The 20793-nt window shown below is 39.6% G+C and overlaps 1 protein-coding gene across 11 annotated transcripts in view; it reads right to left on the bottom strand.

Annotated features, from left to right (window-relative positions):
* Window positions 1-20793, bottom strand: part of mgaa (MAX dimerization protein MGA a) — an 87797-nt gene that overhangs the window by 39739 nt on the left and 27265 nt on the right. For 10 of the 11 annotated variants that reach the window (XM_052011254.1, XM_052011281.1, XM_052011239.1 and 7 more), the window contains 8 exons: window positions 16947-17057; window positions 16591-16734; window positions 13990-14109; window positions 12799-13358; window positions 9853-10171; window positions 6366-6592; window positions 3886-4017; window positions 1518-1596 (listed from right to left, as the gene is read on the bottom strand). In XM_052011254.1, coding sequence (XP_051867214.1) covers window positions 1518-1596; window positions 3886-4017; window positions 6366-6592; window positions 9853-10171; window positions 12799-13358; window positions 13990-14109; window positions 16591-16734; window positions 16947-17057 — 1692 coding nt within the window. The remainder of the gene's footprint in view (window positions 1-1517; window positions 1597-3885; window positions 4018-6365; window positions 6593-9852; window positions 10172-12798; window positions 13359-13989; window positions 14110-16590; window positions 16735-16946; window positions 17058-20793) is intronic. The other variant, XM_052011273.1, reaches the window with a different exon arrangement.

Here is a 20793-nt window from a genome sequence, read left to right on the forward strand (position 1 = left end):
TCTTCATCACTTCCCTTCTTACTCTTCCAAGTTAGATACAGTATCACACACAATAATAACCCCATTAGATCTATCCCCAAATGCAAATTACAATAAAACTCTTATAATCCTGTACCCTTGGGACTTTGGTAGTACTGAACTAGCACATTTTCTGACTACTAAATGTTACACTCTTATTTCACTTTTTTTTGTTACACAATAGTGGAGTAAATTTTCCAGTAAACTCAGACTTTCAGGAATCCTGATGCTTCTGTATCTGGCTCATTCCAGCCTAATGAACAAACCAGATGCTGAAGCATCAGGATTCCCGAACAATGAGTTTTACTGTACTTGAAAAATGTATATTTGGAGGTTGAAGGGTCAGTAGCTGTGACTCACTTCGCCCTATTCCTACAAGTGTTTAACTTCACGAATCCTACATTCACTGTTTCATTGTCGCATTCCTGGATAAGCATACAACAGAGCAGGCCTTCAGATCAGCAAACCATCCAAGCTAGCCAGCCACAACATTACTAACACCTTAATCCCAGGTACAATCTTCGGAAGGATGAGCTGAGCAGAGAGAGTTTGCGCAGTGTAGGACCCCTCTGATGCCAGGTAGCCTTGATTGTGTGCAAGACCCTACCTACAAGGCTCACTGGCTGTCAAAGCAGTAGTATCTGACACTTAAATTGGAGGACATTCAAGAAGTTGCATCTCTTACTATGAAATCAAAGAACTTCCTTTTAAACTACAAGGTATAACAGGAAGTCTTTTGCATGTTAGGATGTTCCCATTACTTGTAAACCAATACATTGTACATTAAGGAGTACACTATGTTAGCTATAAAGTCACTGTAGCTATTTCATCCATTACTATATTCAAATCTCATAAACAGAACTGTTGAGACAGTGAGATTTATATCTATAGTTTCTGTGCTGTGAGATTTATATCTATAGTTTCTGAGCTGTGAGATAACTTTGAAACTCAATGACTTGGGGACTCTACAGATTCTGATCAGATAAATGACCCATAAAATGTTTATGTTGTGTTGGATGAAAGGAAAGAGTTGGCCTGTTACAGTGGTAAGATTCCAGTTTACAGCATATTATCTTTAAAATCCATCTTCTGAATCACTTAAAGGAATAGGTATATCTCATTTAAGAGCCTCATTCAGAACATAGCACACTTATGATGGATATCCAGGACAGCATCCAAGTACAGGCCAAATGCACAATGTACCTCACACTATTCAGCAGTCAAGATCACCCTACTGAGGTTGCACTGTTTACAACGATGGCCTGCAGATCCAAGGGCTAAGAGATTCCACTGGGATGTTGAAATCCAAGGAACTCAGATTTGCTGTGGACATTCCACTGAATTGATGAGAGTAAACTAGAAGGAAGCAGATGTCTAAGCTTGCTTGCCAAATTGATGATTAGATAAGCCTGTAAGTGCCAAATGATATGGGACAAACTGCTGACATGCAAGATATGTACTAATATGCAGGCAAGTTATTTAAATGCACAAATTCTTACCTTCTCTGGGTGTCGAGTCACTGCACCACTTTAACTTGCATGCTGTAACTGTTCCATTGTTATTCACCTTACTGTTTCCCTATAAACAGAAAAGGCACTCATGAATAATTATTCTTCAAGGGTTTATTTAACGACAAGGATTTCTAGATCTGTAAAAACAAAACGGTATAATTACAAAGCACCAGTTCAAACAAGATTCCATCCTGCTATTGACCCAGGTTAGTCCAGTTATGCCAATACCATTTAATTGCCCATAACATTACCTATGAACTGCACATCACTTCCTCTGTTATACTATTTATATCTTCACTTACTAATTCTTCTGACATACCATCAGTCACAGGAGAGAGGGCACACTCTCAGACGGTTGTACCTTCAAACGCTACTTTAAGGACCTCAGCAAAATTTCTAGTGCAGTGATAAACCAGGCCATTATCTTTTGCATGATATTTAATCTTTCAAAAGATCTCTGTAGAAGTGCCCATGAAACAATCTCCAAGAAGAGTTCTCCCTTGTAACTCTGTCAACTAACACCTGAAATAGATTATCAGGCCAATATTTCAATGAGGTTTGTGAAGATTTAGAGATCAAAATTAATTAGTTGTACTTCTTCCTTAATTACAAATTGCTCAAAAGCTATTTTTCTTGATTGTGAAATGATTGGGAGATCCCAATGTCAATGAAGGTGTTTTGCAAATGCAGGTCTTTCATTTTTGTTTTCTTTTTCTGCCTCTGGGCTCTGCCTGATCATATTACCTCAACGCATAATGACATAGATTCTTCTTATTGCTTTAATTATCTTTGAGCTACCAGATCTGTTCCAAACTTCTATACTTAACACAATGTAAGAAAGAATGCAAGGAATAGGAGCTGGATGAGGCCACACAGTTCCAAACCTGTTCTGTTATTCAATGAGATAATGGCTTCAACTCCAGTATGTAGAAAGAGAATTCCAAAGATTCACAACCTGAGAAGAAACAGCATCTCATCTCAGTCTTAAATGGTGTCCTGAAACTGTGCCCCCAGTTCTACATTACCAACCACAGTGAAACATCTTCACAGCCCCTATACAGTCAAGCCCTTGGAACTTTATATATATATTTTTTAAATTCACCTCTCACTTTCTCTAAACTCTTAATATATATATAAAAAATGAATGGATTGGGCCAAAACACCTTCAATTGGCCTGATTAACGCAATCTTTTTTTTAATAAAGTAACAGTTTCATCCAAAAAATAAATCTAATGAACCTACTCTTCACTGGCTCCTAGACCAGTACATGCTTCCTTAATTAAGACCAAAACTACATGCAGTTCTCCAGATGAGGTCTTGCATAATTCTAGGAAGACTTTCCTATTTTTGTGCTCCATTCCTCATGCAATAGAGGTCAACAACCCATCTGCATAACATAAGAAGCAGAACCAGGATATCTTATCTCTTCAAGTCTCCTCCACCATTCATTAATCTTGGCTAATCTTCCACATTAGCATAATTTTCCTGCACTATCCCTTAGTTCACTTAAAGAACAGGGAAACAACAATCTATTACATTCCTCTTTCAACAACAACCTGTATTTCTTCATTTAAAACCATGTAAACCTGACTTTTCTTAATATATAGTGTCTTTCTCAAACACAGGACAATTAAAAGCATTTTATAGCCAATTAGCAGTAGTGTAGTGGTAAAGTTGCTGGACAGCCACCGAAGTCTTGGGCCATGGATCCAGAAACAAGAGTTTGAATCTCACCACAACAGCTGTGGAATTTTAATTCAAGTGATGAGATAAAATTTAAATTAAAAAAAAGCTAGTTTCAGTATCAGAAGCCATACAAATAACAGATTGCTGTAAAACCCAGGTGAGTGACTAGTCCTTCAGGTAAGAAAAACTGTCATCTTTACTCAGTATGGCCAATATATGAGTTCAGGCTCTCAGTGTGGTCGATTCTTAATGGCTTCCTGTGTTCTAAGCATTAACCAAAATACCATGGGTAATTCACCTCCATGTAGACTGTCAAGATGTATTAGTTTTCCAAACTACCAAGCAGGACCCGAATTTAATATCTCATCACAAGAAAGCTACCTCTGATAGTGAAACACTTTCTCATTGATATTGGTATATTATTGTCACATGTACCAAGATACAGTGAGAAGTTTTTGTTGTGTGCCATCCAGTCAGATCATGCCATACATAAGTACATGGAGGTAGTGAAAAGAAAAACAGAATGCAGAATATAGTGTTGCAGCTAGAGAAAATGCAGTGCAGTTAACTGAGAAACCACACCAACTGTCTAACTTCTGTTGTCCAATCATCCTCCCACATGAACCAAGGTAGACTGATCGACACATTTAAAAGATATTTTGTAGCTTACCCGTCTACAGCAATGTTTTGGACTGCAAGTACAGGTTATGGACCTTTCAACATCCTTGCGTTCGAAGACACGAACGCGTGCACAGGTCATCATACTCTCAAAATACCAGTACACGGGACCCTTTTCATCAACCTTGAGTAAAGATAAAAATAAGAAAAACAAAGTTAAGGGAAGCTCTCCTGGGTATTGACATATGCAACATCTCATTACTGATGTTATTAACATAACTGGTTATCCACTGTGCAGTATTTCATATCTTAATGTTTCATAACTGCAAATAACAAGGAAATTGCTGGAAACGAGTTGCTTTATCAGGCAGATGAATTGGAATTACACAATGACTATAATCGATTTTGTTATTCATGGAATAACGTTGCAGTGTTTACCTTTGAGCAGCAACGCTGCTTTGGCCTTCGAAAGGAATTAAACAAGGTTCAATACATATTGCTTCTAAGAAGCAAGCATCACAAGACACTGGCAAAGCTATTTGGAGCTACTGCAAAGCATTTTACTAAATTCAGACAAAACACTTACTGAAAGGATTCTGATGAGCCATATAATCAGATATCCAATATGGGTTCATGAAGGGGTGACCAATCTGGTTTTCTTTGAGACTTAAAGGTGTAGATGTAACGTACTACAATTTCAGAACTTTAACATACTTACTATTAAAGACTTGTACTGAAAATGACAAAAAGCAGGAATCGGTACTGGTTAACATGCAGCGTGGTAGTGCCAAGATTGTCATTAGTCTGAGAGAAGGTGACACATTAGATCCTACAGAGAAATGATTTGAGATCTCTTTTGTTTAACACTTGCACACATTATCTGGAGGCAAGAGTCACTAACAGACTAAATCTTTGATAATACAATTAAATGAAGGTGGTGAACTGCCGATCCAAAAAAGAGGATTTGAATATTCTTGGGAATCGAGCAGAAATGTCACAAATGGAATCCAATGAAGTACTGTATAGATGCATTACAAACCCTAATAGACAAGTCAAGAGATGGGGCTGAAAACTACTTCACAGTTCCTTTCCATTTAGTTTTATTACTACATGTATTTTGTGTAAACTAATCTAATTAATGCTGTTACAAAGCCTGATTAAACAACCATAATTTTGTGGCAAGTCAATAATGATCCAAAATATCTGCAAATATCTGCTTGTCTTTATTTTACTACTGTTCTCACAGCAACTATAAAAAGAGATAAGTCCTCCAGATTACTCTGGCTCCTGGAAATTTCCAGATTTACCTCTTCCACAAGAGAACTACCTTCACCTTAATGCCACATGACATGTTGTTAGCAGAGTGCCCATGAACAGGAAAGAAAATAACACATTTTTTTTTAATGCTCCTGATCCACAAAGATATATCTATATCTTCTGCTCATACCTTACATATTTTTCCAGGTTCTTTATTATAGTTTCTCATGTATGCAAACATTCTAAAGAACAGGTATTCACTTCATTAAAAAGAAAGGAAGATAGCTTCTAAGGCAGCAAGTACCTGGGGATCTGCTTTCTCTGCAAATCTATAATTGGTCATTTGCTGCCATCTTTTGCCTTCCAATATTCCACAATCCACTAGTTTCCCCGACTCCAATAGTGTCAGCATTTTAGCCACAAAACCCAAAAACTCAGTTCTCTGAGTCCCATATATGACCCTGCAGACTGTTCTTGGCACCTTGAGAGTTTAATATGATGAGTGTTCAACTACATATCCTAGCCACTACCAAGAACTCCTGTTTCTACCTCCATATGATCTGCCACCAAATGTCTTCATCCACCTGTTAGCAAAACACTTCTAACCCTCACCCATGCCATTGTTCCATCAGACTTGACTATTCCACATATTCTTGACTAGTCTGCCTCCACAAATTTGAGGTGTTCTGAAACTTTGAATCCCATGTTCACATTCATCATGCCTGTACTCAAAAACTCATTGGCTCCCAATTCAACAATGCCTCAATTTAAAAACTGATATCCAGGTTTCCAAACCCCTCCAGAGTCAAGCCTCTCCAAATTTCTATAATCTCCTCCAGCTCCTCAGCCCTCTGAAATATCTACACAACTACATTCTTTCCTCCAAAAACTTAACGATTATAATCACTCCTCCAGTGACAGCAGTGTCGTGGGTATTAGGGCCACAAGCTCTGGAAGTCCCTTTCTAAAACTCCATTTCTCTGAATAACTCTGTCACAATAAAATGCATATCAACACCTAACTTCCTGACCAAGCTCTGGGTCATCCACTTTGTTACATGGCTCAGTATCAAGCTTTGTGTAATAATATTCCTGTGACTTGGATCATTTTACTCAAAAATAGACTCTAAAGATAAGCGCCTTATAAAACTGCAAATATTGGCAAGTGTAAGCATCTTTATTCAATAGGCTAACCAGGATGGCCATGAAATGTAAAAACAGAAAACAACTTGCTGAACAACAATGTTAATTCTGAGTACACATATCTGCATCCTACCTCAGAGGGCTTTGGTGAACTTGCAGGCGTTGACTGTACTGTTTGCACTTCAGTGGATCCAGACTCTTTTAGACTAAGTGGAGATTGTGGTTGGGACAACTGGGGATTTTTATTAGCATGGCAGGATTCTAAGTGAGGTGCAGTGTAGACTGGTTCAGGGTCCACCTCCCCCTCCTCACGAACCCACAGGGGATAAGAACGTACAGGTTGTTCTGGCTCGGGAATTGCTGCAGGGAGAAGGAAAAAAAAATTGGAGAAACAGTTCTTTTACCCTTTCAGTGCATGTTTATAAATAATGTTTGGTTGGTACAGATTCATCTTATGTCTTAATACCACAGGGATTCTACTGGGTCCAAAGGTTCCTTGGCATAACAATTGACAGTACCAATCTCCATCCTATATTACAACAAACACTACAATTTTAGTCAAATATTTTATATTGGGCCTGGTTCCCTGTTGTTTCACCTCTTAAAAACATCTAAAATGCCAGAATTTATAAATTTATAATCTTCTGGTATGCTTTAGGTATACCATCCAGTTTTCTGGTAGGCTTCCTTTCATGCCTATTGTTCTTTCATAAATGAAGCTGAGCCTACTACATATTTCAAGTGCCTTGTCAGCATGAGGAATTTAAAATCCTTCATAATGTTGCGCAAATCTCCAATTAAAGAATCTGTTACATATGTTTTAAAAGATTGAAATACTAATGGGAAACCAAAATGAATGCATAACATACACCACATCACACTTTACAAGAAATGGTAGAAAGGACGAACAATAAATTATGTAGACTCAAGAGATTCTGCAGATGCTGGAATCTGGAACAACACACGCAAAATACTGGAGGAACTCAGCAGGTCAGGCCGCATCTATGGAGGGAAATAAACAGTCGATGTTTCAGGTCGAGACCTTTCAGTCCTGATAAGAGGTCTTGACCCAAAATGTTGACTGTTTATTTCCCTCCATAGATGCTGCCTGACCAGAGTTCCTCCAGCATCTTGTGTGTGTTGTTACAATAAATTATGTCTCTATCAAAGCAATGAAAAAAAACCTTGTTCTTCTTCAAATATCACAAGATGTTCAACATCCACTTTGACCATAAGAAATGGCAGATGAGTTCTTGATTTAGCAATTCATCAAAAGGGCTCTAACTCGAACAATACAATGTTCTCCTCAGTACTGCACTGATGTGGCATAAAAATCAATTGGTGTGCAAGATTTGTCTACAGGCTAAATCTGGTTCAACAGGCTAAATCTGGTTCAACAGTCCTTCATACATTCCACAGCCCATTTCCTGTTTCTCTTTCCACAGATGCTGCCCCATCTGCTGAGCTTTTCCAGCATTTTCTGTTTTTATTTCAGATTTCAGCATGTGCAGATTTTTTTTTTTACTTTCATGGTCCACTTATTCTTTGTACATAGGCATAATGCAGACTTTCAGTCCCATTCTGTGCATTTCTAGGATACCCTGAACTTTGATTGATAAAACTACCAATCAGGAATCAGCCATTTGCAGCCTTGCTGACCCACTAAATTGAAAAATTGAAGCTGATGCTTCAAGCTATATGATCTTTGGCAAACCCCAAATAATGATGGTTGCTCCTTGGATGACAACTGCTAAAACAGCAGACGTGGGGGGGTGGGGAGTAATATTAAGTGGCATAGAATAAGAAATAGGCAGAACAGGAGGTGGCAACAAGCAGACAAAATGTAGCCAGTAAATCAAAAGCAACATGTTGAGACATACATTCTTGTGTGTATATTACTTTGTGTAGTTCACAGACTATTAACTTAAGGAGCAGGGGGCTTTGAATCATGAAAAGAAACCTGGTCAAGAAGATGCAAGCCCAGATGTCCCTTAGATTTTTTTTAAATATATGCAACAAATGTCTGCTCAATAAATCCAAACATGTCCTCTTGCAGCAAAAAGTCCAGATTGAGTAACTGATGTATAAATCTGCAGCTGATTCAAACTGATTGGATTGGACATTGATGATTATTACTCTGCTTTCCCAGTAGGAAGTTAAATTTATGACCCATGCAATGATTGCAAGAGCTTGGAAAATCCCATTTTATAGAATGCATTCGTGGAGCAGGACTTCAATCCAAAACCTGTTGTCTCAAGGAGGTGAAAAAACACCAAACGAGACAAACTGAAACTTGAGGGAATATTTTAGCACCCTACCACACACGAATTGAATGGCAAAATATATTAAATTTTCATATCCAACACCAACCTTCCACACTCCTAGTTTTAGCTGAAGTACATCAGGGAGCACACAACCAACTGAAGAGGCTCCACTGAAAAGGCTGCCTGACTACATATCATGCAATTTTGAACATAGGACAGTGCAGCACTGGCAAGCCATTCAGCCCATGATGTAGTGCCAATCTTGATGCCAATTTATACTAAGTGTCCTCCTCCGGTGTATCATCCATATCCCTCTATTCCCTTCATATTCATGTGTCTATCTAAAAGCCACTTAAACTCCACCAAATTGCCTGCTTCCACTGCTACCCCAGGCACCCACAACTCTGCATAAAAAAAGTTGCCCCTCACATCACCTGTAAACATCCTCCCCCCCACCCCCATAACCTTAAAAGCATGTCCTCTGGTGTTTGACATTTCTACCCTGGGGAAAAGGTTCTGGCTGCCTACCCTATCTATGCCTCTCATAATTTAAAACAAAAATTATTGGGTCTCCCCACAGCCTCCGACACTCTAGGGAGAACAACCCAAGTTTGTCCAACCTTTCCTTTTGCTCATACCCTCTAATGCAGGCAGCATCCCTTTGATTGTTTCTAAACTCATGGAGGCCAAGTGCCCTGGTTTTCATCAATTGTGAACTAGGAGGAGGAACAGGAGCATTTCCTCTTGGTTCAACAAGCTTATCACCAATATCTTGGACACCTATATATCCCTGGATAGCACATTTAACAGAGATTTACTTGATGGTTGCTTTCCGGCTCAACAGGCATATAGCCAGTAAAACCAACATCTACCATGCAGAAAACCTGGTAATAAAATTTAAATGACCACCTTTGTCAGGTATCTGGGAAGCACAATTCTGGGCTTCTAGTCCAACAGTTCTCTCCATCCCATGCTCTTTTCCATGCTCTAAATACACAGAACTTAAAACAAACTGCTTCCTCTCTCAACTTACATAACAGTACTTGAACTTCAAACAAAATCTCTTTTTTTGGAATATGCAGAACTTGAAGTATCAAATGAATGTAAATGTATTTACATATTTTTGCATGTTAAAAGCACTGTAAAATATTATGGTAAGAATGTTGACAGATGTGAGCAGTTTCATTGGCACTACTGTAACTCTTATTATGATGAGCAAAAGTCATACAGAAAATAACTACATGATCTACCTGTAAATCTGAAACAAAGTTTGTATTTTCAAACCTACTTGTTAACAAAATTACATTCCACTTAAGATAAGTAATCCTGACAAATGTTAATGCAGTGGCCACTAACCATATTCAACCACCTTCTTCCTTTTCCTCTTTTTGGCTCTTGGTTTCCAATCCTCATCCTCAGCCAATGCATCGTAGAATATCAAATCTTCTCTGAGGGCCTTGCTCACCTGCTTCTTACGCCTCGCAAATGACTTTAGCACCAACACCTTCCGCTTCGGACATTTACAACTGAACATGCACTCTGGCTTTCGGCAATGTTTGGGTGGCTGTTTCACGTGCGAGAGACTAGAACAGATGCAGCCCAAACGACAGAATTCATTCTTACACAGTGGCACTTGCCTAGATATCACTCTATGTTTCCTTGATGATAGCGATCCCTAGGAGATCATGAGAGGAAAATACATTTTTACTAATACAAAATACAATAATAAATCATGATCAGTTGATTCAGATGAGCATAAATTTCATAACAAGTAATATCACTTCTAATTCTTGAAAAGAAAATCAGCTGCTTTACAGCCTCCTGTTTTTCTGTTCTTTTGTAAGAAATAATTTCAACAAAAGGCATGGAGTTTCCTGTAGCATGACACTCTCCTGCTAGGAACACAACCACTGTCCCCTTTTTCTGGAGAATTGCACAAGCAGCTGACTTTTGGTGAGGATGCACAAGTTGTGTATCAGCAGCAAACACAATAGTCACGGCATTTTAATTATGATTGACAACTCCCTTCCAAGAAAAATTTGGAAAAGAATCAATTAAAAGGCCAAATATTAGACGTTGAAAAAGATTAAAGAGGTAATAACTTTCTCCAGTTGTTACCCCTTAGACATACAGGTTTCTCCAGTCCGGCACTCTTGGGATCTGACTGGTGCTGGACCACAGAAACTGACCCCTGATTACCTTCCTCTGAGTAAGAGAACTGTTCTTTTTTTTTGTTTTTAAGTACAGGACACTTCATAGGTTAGTGAGGGTTCTGTTCCCGAGAAGCACCAGTAACCTGAAGTTTCAGTAAGTCAGAAAGCTGTCGGCTGAGATTGCTGTCAGTTGAAATCTCAAGCGTAGCACTGGTAGATTAATTAAGTACAGATCTTAGTTAATTTTAGGTCCTGATTAGATCTTAGTTAGAATTAGTTAATTAGCACAGATCAGTACTACAGATCCAAAACATGCAGGACCACAGGAGTTGCCAAACCAAAGAGTTTCAACCAGTAGTACTTTCATCATTGTAAAACATCCCAAGGTGCTTCTCACGAGCACATATACACAACATCAGATCATTCAAGAGTTGCTAGTATGACAATCAAAAGCTTGGTCAAATAGATAGGAGTGGTTTCAAAGAGACAAGAAAGGTAGGGAGGTGGAGAGATTTAATGAAGTAATTCTAGTGCTTATAGCCTAGCTAGCCAAAGCCAACTAAAATTAAGAATCTCACACAGCCAGAAATGCAGGGGTGCAGTTATCCCTAAGAGCTACAGGTCATGGAGGAATTTGAAATTACAGGGAGAATTTTAAGAATATCATTGAGTGGGAGCTAACACATGTCAGAAAACAACTAGATCAGTCAGAGTTAGGACATGGGCAACAAAGTTTTGGATGGTCTCATGTTTATGGAAGGTTGAACTTGGGAAGCTGGCCAAGGGTATATTGGAATAGACAAGATTCTGAAAATAATAAGGCATGGGTGTTTTAATAACATACTACAGTAGTGAAATCGGCAATATTGCAGAGACTGAAACAGCAGACTTAAATTTGGCAAGGATACCTAGCTGGAAGCTCACCTCATCATCAAACAAAATGAGAGGTTGCAAATGGTCTGGTTCTGCCTCTGGTCATTCCCATGGAAAGGGATGGAAATGATTGCCATGGAACAGAGCTTGCAAAGGTTTCTGTCTTCTCTTGGTGAAGCAATATGATAGTGTTAGAAACAGTAAGGGTTTGTTGCAAAGGGGTATAAAAGTAGGAAAGGGATGATGCAACTTTCCAGGGTCCTAGTGACCCTGGAGTACTGAATACAGTTTTGGTCTCCATATTTAATAAATAGGTACGTTCCTCTGTTCCAATGTTAAATAAACCCATTTACAATGGTACAAGAAAAGAACTGCGAGGGCAGATTAAAGAACAAGTTGGTAGATGAGCAGAGACAGAAAGAGGAACTAAAATCAATTTCTATCATTCGGGATAAAGTACTAGGCAAACTTAAGGGCTAAAGGTGGACAAATCCCTTGGAATTGGTGGCCTGCATCCTAGGGACTTAAACGAAGTGGCTGCAAAAACAGTGCGTATAATCCATCAAAGTTCCCTGGATTCTGGAGAGGTCATAGGATTGAAAGACCAAAATGTAATGCCACACTTCAAGAAAGGAGGGAAGCAGAAACTGGGGAACTATAAAACTTATTGGGAAAATGCTGGAATCCATTGCTGAAGGGGAAATAGCAAGACATACAAAAAAAAGTAAGACTATTAAGCACAGTCAACATGGTTTCATGAAAGGGTAATTGTTTTTGACAATTTGTTACTCCTTTCAGACTGTAATAAATGGGATGGATAACGGGGAACCAATAAACACACATATCTGGATTGTGCCACATAAAATGTTATTTCAGATTGAGAAGAAGAGGAATTTGTTCCGTCACAGGATTGCAGTTCTGTACACTAGAGGGCCATGGATGCAGCAGCATTAAACTTATTCAAGGTGAGATGGACGGTTAGACTACAGAGGAAATAATACTAATCAGACAGTAAAGTGTAGAAGATGGCAAAAATCACATCAGACACTGAATGGCAAAACAGACTCAAGAAGATTTATGGCTTACTCTTCCTCTCCCATGTTACATTTATATTGTCTCTTTTTGTCCCAATTGCATGTAACCCGGTCTATAGTGAACAGAGAACTGCACTATAATTGTCAATTGATGGAGTCAATTTCTTTGAGGTTTGCGCTCTTCAGGTACTTTGGGAACAAACTTTCCTCACTTTTCATTCAATGTAAAACAAAGTCAGTACCTGTGCTGTTAGTAGAGTAACGAGGGATGCCTCTGCTCGCTCCTCTGTGATGTAAGTCCTTGGCTTCCCAGCCCAGAGGGCACCATTCTCCAGATTCATCAACTTTATCTGCTTTTTGGATAACCCTGGAGGTCTTGTGGGTGCAGAGGACAGCCGCAAACTGGAGGTTTTAGCTGATGATCTGGCTGGCATCGAGGCCACTTTTGCATTGTTTGCAGACTTCTGCTCTTTGCTGGCTGAGTCAGGTTCCATGGCCATCCCAATCTGCTTGTTGCTTTTGGAAACAGAGCCAACAGAAATGGACTGTGGAGAAATCACAGTTCGGCTGGATGAGCGGGACCCTCTACAGTCGGCTTGGGATGCCTGGTGTTTTAAAACACTATCCAATGTACGGATGTAACTGGAACTTTTGGTGGGCATTTGATATACAACCTTTGATATTTTGTTCACACACAGAGCAGCACGCTCTTTAATAATTTTCTCTTCATTTTCCAGGTATTCATCCAATTTGTCACTTGAGAAAACAGAACGATTTTTCATGGAGCCCTCTTGTTTGGTGCCTGGAACAGACCCCAAAACATTAATTATCAGTTCATCTGTTAGTGCATCGTCCAAACTTTCATCAACTGAAATATATTATTCAAACTCAATTCCATCATCTCATCGCAACTATTATGGCAAATATGCAGTTCTCTACAGTGCCTACTACAGCATACTAAGCGATATAGCTCTGGGAAAACTTTGACTTTGAATGAAAATATTGAACAGTATGAATTAAAGTATAGATTACTTTCTTCATGCTACTGTATATGTATTTGCAGGTTCTCAGCTCAAAGAATGCATCGACACAACCAAGAGACTAAAGGCCAATAAGTAAACTTAGCAATTCCTTTTTTCTTCAGGTTGATATGGAGGAGGAGAAATAGAGAGGGGAGGAGAGAAATAAAAGGGGTGAAAGGGGCAGGATAGTCAGTAGCTTAAGTCCCTTTAAAGCAGAACTGAGAGGACCACATTTTAAATTTGTTGCCCGGATGCTAAAATGCTGGAATGGAGCCCCAGTTCCTTTTCAGAAACCATTCAGCAACAGAAAAAGTCAGCCCCTAGGATGGGGTGATCTGCCCCATCTGGCTGTGCGTTGAAAGTTATCTCAACTATACACTGCCATTTGCAAACGCCTATTTGTAAACTTACTTGCTTCAGTCTGCTTGGAAGTAGAAGACCCTGATTGTTGCCCAAGCTTTTGCTTCCAGCCCTTCAACTTCGTGAAATCATTTGTTTTTCCTGTTCTTGAAACAAAGGAAACTTCTTCTTCTGCAGAATATTTATATATTTAAAAAAAAATTAGAGACCACATCCACTGTAATTGGACAATAATTTCAAATTGTAAAATTGTGCATCAGTAATAGTGACCTATAAAATTAGAAGGTAGGGAAAAGTAAAGTTTAAAAATAAAGCCTCATGGTTGGATAATTTACTAGCTATTTATAAACCTGGTTTGGAACAACTGCTGTTAAGGCCAATAGTTCCCAGAGAAGCACATTCTGCCTGTAAATGTGGGTAAAGCAATACAATTCTTTCGCACTCCTTTCAAGAAATAGAACTTATTTGAGCAAGGCAAGCAAAATGAAAGAGTAACAGTTAATTACTGGGGGCGGACTAAGAATGGACCTTCCAGCTTAATCTGCTGTGGAATGGTGTGTCTGGGCTACAACTATAGAGAACAAATGGGAACTGAAGGGAAGACAAAGAAAAGGAACAATTAGATCAAAGGGGGCTGATTCCTTCTGATCAGATAGGCTAGAGATCTCTGCCTGGAGAAAACAATAAAAAACAAAATTTACGAGTACATTAAAACATTCAAACAACTTGTGTGGGAGGCAGATCATACCTTGGACATCTACAACTCACAGAAGTCTGTTGCGCCACTCCAAATTTCTTTGGATCAGTTCAATATTTTAACAAGTGGTAAAATAACCAGTCTTTGAAAATGCATACAAGGATGGCTGATGCACAATTAACCTGCACCAGTTGACAGCAATGCAAGGAGGACACCAAATTTGCACAGCCTGCTCATTTTAATAATTTCAAGTGCCTAGTCAGTCCGAACTAAATTATTCATTAGCTGAACACATTGTGAGGATTTTAAAACTTGACTGTGATTGGCTCCATTTAATCTAAACAGTTTATAGTTAGCCAGATATGCCCAAAGGGAGATACAGTGTCTGGTATTGGTGCTGGGAAACACTGAAGAATGTCTCAATTTGAGATAGATAAGGGTCTAGGATTTTCTGATGTTGTACTTGAGGTCTTAATGGAGGAAGTGCAAAGTGAGAAGGAGCCCTCTGTATCCACTGGGCACCAGAAAACCCTCCAATATGTGCTCAAGATATACAGACAATGTCAGGAATCAAAACCTGTGGGATAGAATTTGGTGCTGTAAGAAATTTAACAACATAACAAATCATTAAGGACAGTGAATACATCTCCAAATTGCATCGAATCATTACCAGATGGACAGAAGAAAAGATTCAAAGAGGCTCTCAAAGACTCCTTGAAAGTTCCCACCTACACATGGGAATCCCTGGCTAAGGATGGCTCAGAAAAGAGGAGCAGTAATGAGACACTGAAAATAATCTGGATCCCCTGGCATACAAACTCATTGTCATGGTGACCTTCACAGTCACTGGCAATTAGTACATATCTGGCTCTGCATTTGCAACCATGGCTGCAACAAGCAACAGATTTCAGGGACCATGCCCTTATTGTAAGTGGACATCTCACACAGGATTTCTTTCTGTAGTTCAGGAAAGGAAATAATCCTTCAAACAAGACCTGAATCCCTTCTTTCCTACTCCTCCTTCCCCTTCAAGGTGCTTATTCAGCTTTTTTTGCCTTCTGTCCACTCTCCCAGACATGATGTTTTCCAAAGAGAACCCCAGTAAGGTTCACTTGACCAAGTGCATAAGAGACAATGTCAATAGAAAGCCCTTCACCTCTACCTAGACTTATATAACATGAAACCATTATTGGAAGCACTGAACACTAGAGGAAATCTGCCAGCAACTAATCTGTAAATAGAAGATTATCTCTTTAAATAGCACAGGTGGGGTAATCAAGATTAAGAGTGTGATAGTGGAAAGCTGGGTTCGAAAATGACAGCACAAAATTTGTCCCCAGGTGTGCATACAGACCTTGGACATCATTTTGGAACACTAAAAATAAGAGCTAACAATCCAATTTCTTGTCAGGAATTGGAATCTCTGAGAGGATAATGACAGAGAAACAGTGCTGTCTTAGTCAATGGAAAATTGTGTTTTGATTTTTTTCTGACTTCATTTGGTTATAGCTCTTACATTAAAACAAAAAATTGCCAAATTTTATTACATAAATTGAAAAACCTACAGTAACTTTTGCTTTTTGTATTTCTTCTGTCAAACAGTTTTCAAATGTTATTTCAAAATTACTGGGTTCATCACTTGACACAAAGATCAAAAATATAGATTAAATCAACTAGCAAAAGTTTGCTTGTTCTTTAACTTCTCATACCTATTCTAAAATTGCTGTCACCTAATCAATGTTTTAGCCTCAGAAACAAGTTTGTTTTCAATCTCATATCTAAATTAGAATCACAATCTCCAGAAGCAATGCAAATTTTTATAGCTAATTTTTGGAAAAATTATCACAATAAATGGTCCACTTGATCATGGGTCCTATCATCCATGGTGACAAACATTTTTTCTTATTCATTGATATAAAGGAGATAACTTTCTACTGAAGTGGCTGTTTGCTCACCTAAAGGATCCTGGACTTTTCTGATTGGAGAAAGTTCTAAGATGTCTCTCTGAGCATGTCTAACAATTGATGCTGATATTACCACTCCTAAGCGTTTCAGGTTTAGGCTGCCTGTTGACATCAAGGAACTTGGCTTAAGACCAGCTGTGGAAGAGAATATATGCAATTAATAAGGAGGTTTACAATGAACACCAGGTTATGACTCACATCTTACCTTTTGCATTATAATGCTGCAAATGGGAAAATTACCACAAGTGGAATTAGCAGATCCAAACTCAGACTACTTTGATGCATCTCTAAAATCATTTACAGACTAGCATACTGGAACAAAACTCCATGCAATGTCAAACATTCACCTTGTTCAAGCAATGGGTGCATAATAACTCTGGGGTCTAAATGAGCCAAGTCCTCAAGCAGCTGCTCTTCTAGCCGTTCAATTTTCTCTTCTTCGCTTTCTTGAAGATCTGCTAAATAATGGAAACACAGTGGTTATCAATGAGCATGATGATTATAGAGAGGGGGGAGAAACAAAATCAAAAGAACGCACATCCCAATTTGAGTTACCCAAGCAGATTATTTAATTTAGTTTTTTGGTTAATTAACTCAAATGGAGAACAGTATCATGGTCCAAGCAAAATATGAAAAATATGAGATCTTCCACCCTAGTGGATGTACGAAAGTTTACACATAGTTAAAGCATGAATTCTGTCAAGTATCACATCCAAAAGCAGAAATTTGAATATTTAACTGGGTAAGACTATATAGCATCCACAACAGCATAGGTTCCATCGCGCAGTCTTCCAAAGAATTATTGCTAACCAGTTAGTAAGTGACTTACATTAGGTATGAAGTTAAAAATTGGATGCACAATTGACCCAAACCAGAGAATTTTAAATTTTTTTTGATACCCAACATCAACATATATGAAGGGCCACCAGCAATGGGTCAGTAGCCAGGCTCTAGTCAGAATTATCAGCCTGGCCAAGAAACCATAAGACATAGGAGCAGAATTAGGCCATTCGGCTCTGTCATTCAATCATGGCTGATTTATATTTCCCTATCAACCCCATTCTCCTGCCTTCTCCCTGTAACCTTTGACACCCTAACTATTCAAGAACCTATCAACCTCTGATTTAAATACACCCAATGACTTGGCTTCCACAGCCATCTGTGGCAATGACTTCCACCAATTCACCAGCCTCTGGCTAAAGAAATTCCTCGTCATGTCAGTCCTAAAGGGACATCCTTTTATTCTGAGGCTGTGCCCTCTGGTCCTAGACTGTCCCACTACTGGAAACATCCTCTCCATGTCCACTCTATCAAGGCCTTTCAATATTCAGTAAGTTTCAATCATATCCCCCCTCATCCTTCTAAACTCCAGCAAATACAGGCACAGAGCCATCAGACACCCTTCAAATGTTAACCCTTTCACCTCTGTAATCATTCTCGTAAATCTCCTCTGGGCCGTCTCCAACGCCTGCCCATCCTTCCATAGATAGGGGGCCCAAAACTGCTCACAATACTCCAAATGTGGTCTGATCAATGCCTTATAAAGCCTCAGTATTACATCCTTGCTTTTATATTCTAGTCCTCTCGAAATGAATGCTAACATTGCATTTGCCTTCCTACTACCGACTTGACCTGCAAGTTTACCTTTAGGGAATCCTGCACTAAGACTCCCAAGTCCCTTTGCACCTCCGATTTCTGAATTTGCTCCCCATTTAATAAGTAGTCTATGCCTTTATTCCTTCTACCAAAGTGCATGACCATACTTCCCTACGCTGTATTCCATCTGCCACTTCTTTGCCCATTCTCCCAACCTGTCCAAGTCCTTCTGCAGACTCCCTGCTTCCTCAACACAACCTGCCCCTCCACCTTTCTTTGTATCATCAACAAACTTGGCCACAAAAGCCATCAATTCTGTCATCCAGATCATTAACATAACGTTAAAAGTAGCGGATCCAACAACGACTCCTGTGGAACACTACGAGTCACTGGCAGCGAACCAGAAAAGGCCCCCTTTATTCTCACTCTTTGCCTTCTGCTAGAGCCAATCTTCTATTCATGCTAGTAACTTTCCTGTAATACCACGGGCTCTTATCTTGTTTAGCAGCCTCATGTCCAGCACCTTATCAAAGGCCTTCTGAAAATCCAAGTAAACAACATCCACTGACTCTCCTTTGTCTATCCTGTCTGTTACTTCCTCAAAGAATTCCAACAGATTTGTCAGGCAAGATCTCCCCTTAAGGAAACCATGCTGACTTCAGCCTATTTTATCAGGTGCTTCCAAGTACCCCAAAACCTCATCCTTAATAATGGACTAAATCTTACCAACCACTGAAGTCAGGCTAACCAGCCTACAATTTCCTGTCCTTTGCCTCCCTCCCTTCTTAGAGTGGATTGACATTTGCCATTTTCCTGTCCTCTGGAACCATTCCTGAATCTAGTGATTCTTGAAAGATCACTATTAATGCCTCCAAAATCTCTTCAGCTACCTCTTTCAGAACCCTGGGGCATAGACCATCCGGTCCAGGTGACATCCACCTTCAGCTTCCCAAGCATCTTCTCCTTAGTAATAGCAACTACACTCACTTCTGCCCCTAACCCTCTCAAATTTCTGGCATGTTGCTAGTGTCTTCCACAGTGAAGGCTGATGTAAAATACTTATTCAGTTCATCCACCATTTCTTTGTTCCCCATTACTACTTCTCCAACGTCATTTTCCAGCAGTCCGATATCCACTCTTGCCTCTCTTTTACTCTTTATAATAACTGAAAAAAACTTTTGATATCCTCTTTTATATTATTGGCTAGCTAACCTTCATATTTCATCTTTCTTCCCCTTATTGCTTTTTTAGTTGACTTGTTGGTTTTTTTTAAAAGCTTCCCAATCCTCTAGCTTCCCGCTAATTTTTGCAATATTGTATCCCCTCTCTTTTACTTTTATGCTGTCTGATTTCCCTTCTTCTTTGGGATGAAATGATCCTGTGTCTTCCAAATTACCCCCAGAAACTCCTGCCATTGCTGCTCCACCAAGATCCCTGCTAGGGTCCCCTTCCAATCAGCTTTGGCCAGCTCCTCCCTCATGCCTCTGTAGTTACCTTTACTCAACTGTAATACCTATACATCCGATTTTAGCTTCTCCCTCTCAAACCTTAGAATGCCTAGCACCTGTAAGTATAAGACTTGGCAGTGCCTGGTATTTGGGAGGGCACTGTTGCACCCTCCGGATCCTGCAGCCCAGCTATCAGAGCAGGGTGGTAGCTGCCAGTACCATGGACTGTCATTGGATGCCAGGCTCAGAGTGGCCAAGGCCTGCACTCTCTGAGGCATGGACGGCCAGAGTAGAGCTGCCTGCTGTAGGTGGCTACCATCTGTGCCAGAATCTGCTGGCCTCCTGCTTTTCCTGTGCCCCGCTTCTGTCAGGTGCATACACTTCCTTGAGTGACCATGCTTAGGAAGTTGACAGAAGATCTCCTGTAACTCCTGCTGAACCTCACCTTGGTTCTTCAATCTCTAGGCAGCTCCAGCTACTTGTGAAGGGGAGCATGAGAGAATTTGTCAAGAGTTTTCACTGGTAGCCTACGGAGGCCAATTTTACATCAGAGAATGGAGCAAATCCAGAGCCTCAAGTTTTTACTCTTCATTCAGAAGCCCTGCCACATCATAGATTCACCCTGCACATCCCAACCCAACCATTCTGTGATAAGCACCGGCTTGACCGTCCAGGGTCCCTCCTCAACTCAGTGGGCTAATATGCATTAGGGAGGCAATGAAGAAGCAGGTCCTGTGCCAATACCAAGTTGGTTTCCAAGGAACCATCTTGGCCCTGTGAAAGAGAGATAGGGGTCGAGTGGCTTGTTGGCTACCACTTGCTGCCAGTTCAATTTGACTGTGTTTTTAAAAAAACTAAGGAAAATTTAAGATTAAAAATTTGGAATAAAAGTCAAATGACTGCAAATATTGCACTTATTTGTGAAAAGCCAGCCTGATCTAACCCAAAGCCAACAACATAATTTTTTCCCCCATAACCAAACCATATTGGTGGGCTCAGGTTGGGTGGCCAGGCTGAAACTTACATACTGGTTTAGTACTAACTTGCCATGCAGTTCTCCTCAAAAAAAGATTATGGGAAAAAAAATTACATAACAAAAAACATCAAATTGAGATACGTATGGCAGATGGTATCACAGTTCAGCAAAGAC

Source organism: Pristis pectinata, chromosome 1 (assembly GCF_009764475.1).
Source record: "Pristis pectinata isolate sPriPec2 chromosome 1, sPriPec2.1.pri, whole genome shotgun sequence".
NCBI classification, from domain to species: Eukaryota; Metazoa; Chordata; class Chondrichthyes; order Rhinopristiformes; family Pristidae; genus Pristis; species Pristis pectinata.